Here is a 7,592-nt window from a genome sequence, read left to right as displayed (position 1 = left end):
ACTTTAGATTAAGCTAAACTTTTCCTGCATTCATAGCATGATCATAAGTCATTTTATGGGTTTTCCTTGTAAGTGCATTAAGGATTTTTGTGTAAAATAGAGTGGGAAAATGTAATGGTGTCCTACATGGAAACAGATAAGAAAATATTTCTTATATGATTTGGGACTGGCGTAAGAGACAAGAAGGGTGTAGAAAACTATTATACCTTGGGATTTATATGATTCCAAATGTCTATAGTTATAACCAGTTTTAAAGGATTATATCTTGAGATTTACATGACTTTAAGTGTTTGTAGTTATAACCAGTTTTAAATGATTATATCTTGGGATTTTTATGCCTTCAAGTGTTTGTAATTATAACCAATTTTAAACGATTATATCTTTTGATCTATATGACTTTAAGTATTTGTAGTTACAACTAGTTTTAAACGATTATATCTTGGAATTTATATGACTTCAAGTGTTTGTAGTTTGTTTGTTTGGAATTAAGCACAAAGCTACACAAATGGCTATCTGTGCTCTGCCCACCACGGGTATCAAAATCCGGATTCTAGCTTTGTAAGTCCGCAGACATACCACTGTGCCTTTGGGGCTGTTTGTAGTTATAACCAGTTTTAAAAGATTATATCTTGGAATTTATATGATATCAAGTACTTTTAATTATAACCAGTTTTTTTTATTAAGGTTCCCTGTTTGGTCAGCGGTCAGTTTACGGATTTACAACGTTAAAATTTGAGGTTCGATTCTCCGCGATGAAAAAAACAGTACAATACGGCTTTGATGTAAAACAAACAAACCATTTTAATTAACAAATGGGTTAGGACCTGTATGACCGCAAGTGGGTTTATTTGTAACCAGTTTTTCTTATAAAAGTTCCCTGTTGGGGCAGTGGTAAGTTTACGGATTTACAACGTTAAAATTCGTGGTTCAATTCTCCGCAGTGAACACAACAGATAGTCTCATATATGGCTCTGCTGTAAAACAAGCAAACCATTCTGATTAACTGATGGGTTGAGATATAGATGGCCTCAAGTTGTTTTATTTATAACCAGTTTTTCTTATTAATAATAATGTTGTCATTTTTCTAATCTCATATGTTAGTGTAAGGTTTTCGTTTTAGTAGAGTAACATTTAAACAAATAAAGTGATTTGCGTGTGGGTGTATTTCCACTTGTCCTCCCAAAGATTTTCATGACTTTTATGACCGGGAGACCTTCATGGTTCTTGGGTATGGCCCATATCCGAATAGATTCGAGAAGTTCAACTCAGATAATATACCAAAAATAGTTACACCAATAGAAGTAAGCTGTCAGTACAGATGTATGTCTAGAAGACTTTGCCTGTATATTACAGACCTACATGGCGAATGATGGACAAGTACGTCATTCAGCTTTATATGAAAAAAAATATTTGATGATCTGTGTGACGTTACCAAAATTGATGTTGTAATTACGAGTTAATGAACAACGTATAATATAATATATCTGTTCAATAATTAAAAACATAATAGGTCTAACCAATAACATAGAACATAATAGGTCTAACCAATAACATAGAACATAATACGTATAATCAATAACATAGAACATAATACGTATAATCAATAACATAGAACATAATAGGTCTAACCAATAACATAGAACATAATACGTATAATCAATAACATAGAATATAATAGATCTAATCAATAACATAGAAAATAATAGGTCTAATCAATAACATAGATAACATGCGTGATATATTGCAAATAAATGTTTACTTACCTACGTGGTATCAAAAAAGTGCTTACTTACCCACGTGATACGTTGGTATTCGTTTTTCATCCTGTGGTGTAAACTCAGGAGCATGCGCAAATGCCTCGTCTAAGGGAGCGAAGAGTGTCACCCTACGTTTCTTTAGCAGAAGTTGAGCGAGCTCATCGTTGTTGGCCAGTTGCAAAAACTAAGATAAAAAACAATATCTGTGAATCAATACTTTAAAAACGTTTAATCTTTCCAATGAGTTTTCCTAGTTAGTTCGTGTGTCACCAAATCAGTTTGTATGTTAGTTCGTGTGTCACCTAATCAGTATTTAAGTTAACTCGTGTGTCACCTAATTAGTTTGTAAGTTAATTCATGTGTCAGCTAATCAGTTTTTAAGTTAATTCGTGTGTCACCAAATCAGTTTGTAAGTTAATTCGTGTCACCTAATCAATTTGTAAGCTAGTTTTTGTGTCATCTAATTAGTTGATAAGTTACTTCGTGTGCCACCTAATTAGTTTGTAAGTTAACTTGTCTCACCTAATCAGTTTGTAAGTTAGTTCTTGTGTCACCTAATCAACTTGTAATAGTAAAGTTGAATTATTATTGGAATACTTATCTATATATATAATAAATCACAAACGTGTTTGGAAATATAACAATTCACGTATGTTTGTGTAATGGAAAAATCACGACGGTATTACTGTCTTATCCATTATTATCATTACAGTTACGAAACACATCTCTCTACATAATTAATTACTGTTGGAATATACAGGATGAACCAAATTATTCACCGAAAAAGTAAAGCGTCATAAGACAAAAACAGTGAGCAACAATGCTTAATTACCATACACACAAGGTCTAAATTGTATACAAAGGATCGTACATTTCAGTTTCTCCTGGGTGGACTTCAAGCTGGCCACACATTGACTCAGCGGTAAGTCTGAAGGCTTATAACTATAAATACCGGGGTTTTTGTTTTCTTTTTTATCCTTGCACGTCTATAAGGTTGTACAGATTAAACCTATTATACTCCGAGCGTGTGAGTGGATAGAGAGACTTTAGAGGACTCCCGAGGACCCCTATACAGCAAGAACGAATCAGGGTTTATTCAAACACTTATTAAATCGGCTTCTCTTTATATGTCCTTCAGTGCTTTACTAAGTTTAAATTACAATCTCAACGTCATTGGCAGGCCACAAAAATAATTACTTGGTACCAGCTTATTTATTTTTTTTACCATCTGTCTCCATTACACGTTTCTTTTCAAAGACCCTTGGGTGATTGTTTAAAGGAGCTGACACAGTTTTATTAAGGTTCAAATACCTTATGTCAACACCATCTTTAGAAACAAGGCTGAGCTGTATGGAGAGCTTTACATTTACTGTTGCTTCTCAAATTCAGATGAAGCGTTCTTGTTCTTCGCAACTTTCTCGTTAGAGATCAAACTCGTTCCATCTTTTCTTAGCTGCGGCATAGTGGCTCACAGAATGGCTCTGAGCTATGTTTTTCAAGTACAAACTTTTGGCTCATAGTTCCGTCACCTCTTGACCGATTTGAAGTCTAATTAAATTTTGTACTCAGGATTAATGTGTTTGATCATGCCCAAGGTCTCATAGATTAATCTATTCTAATCTTACCTAAAATAATTTTAATTTCACTCTTAAAATAGGGATGGCTTGCGCAGATAGCCCTCGCGTAGCTTTGCGCGAACTTCAAAAGAAACAAATTCAATCCATTTGTTGACCATTTTCTACATGTCTGTTATTATTTCGGTATAGCAGATATTGTTCCAGTCTCAATTGTTGGCATAATTATTAAACAATTTCACTTGTTGACCATTTTCTATATGTCTGTTATTGTTTTGGTATAGCAGATATTGTTACAGTCTCAATTGTTGGCATAATTATTAAACAATTCATTTGTTGACCATTTTCTATATGTGTTATTTTTTTGGTAAAATTTTCTATATGCTGTTATTATTTTGGTATAGCAGATATTGTTCCAGTCTCAATTGTTGGCATAATTATTAAACAATTTCATTTGTTGACCATTTTCTATATGACTGTTATTATTTTGGTATAGCAGATATTGTTCCAGTCTCAATTGTTGGCATAATTATTAAACAATTTCACTTGTTGACCATTTTCTATATGTGTTATTTTTTTGGTATAGCAGATATTGTTGGCATAATTATTAAATAATTCCACTTGTTGACCATTTTCTATATGTGTTATTTTTTTGGTATAGCAGATATTGTTGGCATAATTATTAAATAATTCCACTTGTTGACCATTTTCTATATGTGTTATTTTTTTGGTAAAGCAGATATTGTTGGCATAATTATTAAATAATTCCACTTGTTGACCATTTTCTATATGTCTGTTATTTCATAATTAACACCGCGAAATTGTGTTGTGAGTAATTTTTACATGTTGGGCAACATTAAAATGAAACATCGTAACAAAAATCTCACACGAAACCAAAAAGCAGGACCTGACGGAGCAACAATGGTAAAGAACGTTGGTCAATTTTACACTTTTAACAACTGGGATTTTGGGAAGAATAATGGATTCTCGCGAATAAAAAAAAACGTCCGTGTTCAATAAAATGATAGGCCTAACACTACTGTCTCGTGCACAGTAGAATTACTTATAACCATGCCTCATCAGCATAGAATAAGCGTTTACACTACAACAACTGTTGTTGTAACTAATGATGTCTCGGCCACTACCATGCTTATTGTGTCCCAGCAGTCATGATGAGCTCTGTATTGAGCGAAATGCGTCGTCGGTAATGAATATAATGGACATACTTACTATTATACATTTTGCTTCTTCATTTTCACAAACCCTAAATAGAGAATATTGTGTTAAAAATATAATAGGTCTAACCCTAATGTATTATGATGAGTATAATTAATTATCATCATGTTTCGCCAGCTGTAAAAAAGCGTTCACAGCATAGTAGTTGTACGTGATAAAGGCTGGATTTTCACAGAGAAGTACAACCCTATGTAATGAAAATTGGATTCTCGCGAAGAAAACAAAATGTACGAATTTGGTAGAAGCATCGGCGCCGCCAAAATGAGGGGAGAGGGGGAGGGATAACCATGTAGAGGCGCTAACCATATTCTTTTTGGTTATATATGGCGAAATTGGCATATTGTATACTGGGGAGAAATGTTATCAGCTAAATACAATCGAAAAAGCTATGTTCTAATCAAACAGTAAGTAGAATTTGTATCTCGGCCTACAAACGCCCCTTTTTTATTAACGTGGTATTATTTCATGTTTTACGTACATCTATATCTGGGGTGTGAATGGTGGAAAAGTGTGAAACAAAATAAAACACCGTGATTACATTACTTGCTACTACTTTCATTCCTTGCTTCCATATTTCAAGTCACACAATTATGCCAAAGATGCTAAACGTTTCAAATTAAAACAAGTTAACCCTATTCCTATCAATATAACCTTATTTTGTTCATTGATCCAACCTTTTCAACAATAGTAGCGTACTGTCACTTACGGTACTTACTGTCCACAGACTTTACACGTATACGTGATTAACGTATCAAGCGAGCTAAGTAATTTGAAAAAGAACTGGGCGATTAGGGGGGGCTTGACTCAAATCTACCGCCAACTCTTAGGCTACTCCTTTTCGATGAACAATAGGCCTGGCATGGCCAGGTGGTTAAGGAGCTCGATTCGCAGTCTGCGGGTCGCGGGTTCGAATCTCCGTCCCACCAAACATGCTCGCCCTTTCAGCCGTGGGAACGTTATAATGGGACGGTCAATCCCACTATTCGTTGGTAAAAGAGTAGCCCAAGAGTTGGCGGTGGGTGGTGATGACTAGCTGCCTTCCCTCTAGTCTTACACTGCTAAATTAGGGACGGCTAGCGCAGATAGCCCTCGTGTGGCTTTGCGCGAAATTCAAAACAAACAAACAAACAATGAACAGTGGGACTGACTGTCACTATATAACGCCCATATGTCTGAAAAGGCAAACATATTTGGGGACGAGTCGCGGGATCGAAACTATTCATTGAAAAGGAGTAGCCTAAGAGTTGGCGGTGGGTGGTGTTAACTAGGTTCTTAAAAATACATACAAAAATGCTAAGGGATTCATTGACACCAGGAGCATTAATTGGTTTTGAATGTGTTTACAGTTCCCTAATACTATTCGCGGGAAAACTAGTATTTTAAAATGCGCAACTGAAAACATTTGACTAAATATAATTACGTGACTGTGTTATTCCGCTCGGGACTTTTTGCCACCAAAACGTTTTTATTAAAATGTGTAATAAGAATAACCTAATTTTAAAAAGTACACGCCAGTCTATTTACGTTAACATAAGAACTTGTATCCTTTAAAATACCCTGTTTTATTATAAACGTGTAAAGATATGTTTATTTTTTCTAGGTGGCGCTACCGTTCCGCTATTCTTAAAACTGTAGCTCTTCCGAGTCTCGGGATGTACTTAGTATCAAGTAAAAAATTGACGTAGTCGTTTCTCTCGTAAATGGCAGTAATAAAGTAATGTCTATACGTTCTTCCTTTTGAAAAGCTCTTGTCAGAATAGCTTATATGTGCTAACAGTACGTTAAGTGTGTTTCATTCCTACCCCATCGTAGAACTTCCTGTAAATCTGTCCTAACCGTCGTGTCCTTAGTAAAAGTGCCGCGCTGGTCTCTTAACACAACAGTTGGTAGCAGTTTACAAATATTAGCTCATCCTTTCTGATGATATTAGAAAACGGACAATAAAGTCAATAGCTGAAGATAAAGTGCAGCTGCTCATGATTCTGTACTCTAAACCTTGGGTGTTTTCTAATATGCTCCCCCCCCCCCAGTGGCACAGCGGTATATTTCTGCGGACGTATACTGCTGGAAACCGGGTTTAGATACCCGTAGTGGGCAGAGCACAGATAGACCTTTATGTAGCTTTATAAGAAACAACACAACATAGTTTCCCGTTACAAAAATCCTCTGGTGGGTCAGCTGTGAATTTCTGGGCTTACAATGCTAAAATTCGGAGTTCGATTCCCTGTAGTAGACAGAGTACATCTAGTCACTTGTTTCGCTTTTCGCTAAAACCCAACTCTAATGCAAATATAAGTTAGTAAGAAATATTAAGTTATAACCTTGAAAATGTTTGATTAACTTATTATTAAATATAAATGTCTTTTCTTCTTTTATTTTTACTTCTTCATTATAATCACCGTATGAAGATAATATACGTCACGAGATTAGTAAATTTGAATTCGTTGACGTTTAGGTCAAATAAGTGAAACAAAAAATGAAAGAAATGTGCTCCTCTCATTAGGTGAAATTTGAGTGTCATTTTTGTTGTTGTTGTTCTATTTTGTTTTAGAATTGGAAGATTTATTTAATATATCAGCTATAACTCAATTCAGACAAACAAAAATAAATCAACTGCACGAAAATAAAGACTCATTGTTTGCCTTCAGCTTTCTTTACCTTTATCAAATGCAATATTAAACTCGCGTACTTTAAAGTATTTTCTAGGTAGAGTTCGAGTCCTTCTAGTCTCTTGTGTGACGGTAGGGGGCAGTTTTCTAAAAATACATTCTCTGTCTCTGAAATCACTGCCGAATAAAATGAAAAGAAAGTGGGCTCTTATACGAGTATCGATTTTCCCTCTGAAAGACAAGCTGCTCCAGAAAAAAATAAGATAGCACTGAAAATTGAACATACATTTTCTCTTAGGCATTAAGAAACAGAACGAATCTCGAATGTATTTCCCATAAAAGAAACAATGAATCCTGTGGATTCACATTCGTCAACTTCATTTGTCTTTTAGGACATATGCCCGGCATGGCCAGGT

The 7,592-nt window shown here is 34.9% G+C and overlaps 1 protein-coding gene across 1 annotated transcript in view; it reads right to left on the bottom strand.

The window, feature by feature from the left end:
* Nucleotides 1-7,592, bottom strand: part of LOC106467002 (fasciclin-1-like) — a 68,774-nt gene that overhangs the window by 25,275 nt on the left and 35,907 nt on the right. Inside the window, exon 2 of the mRNA XM_013927312.2 lies at nt 1,794-1,941. Coding sequence (XP_013782766.1) covers nt 1,794-1,941 — 148 coding nt within the window. The remainder of the gene's footprint in view (nt 1-1,793; nt 1,942-7,592) is intronic.

This window comes from Limulus polyphemus, unplaced genomic scaffold (genome assembly GCF_000517525.1).
Source record: "Limulus polyphemus unplaced genomic scaffold, Limulus_polyphemus-2.1.2 Scaffold2455, whole genome shotgun sequence".
Taxonomy (NCBI): Eukaryota; Metazoa; Arthropoda; class Merostomata; order Xiphosura; family Limulidae; genus Limulus; species Limulus polyphemus.
This window is presented reverse-complemented; position numbering and strand designations above follow the sequence as displayed.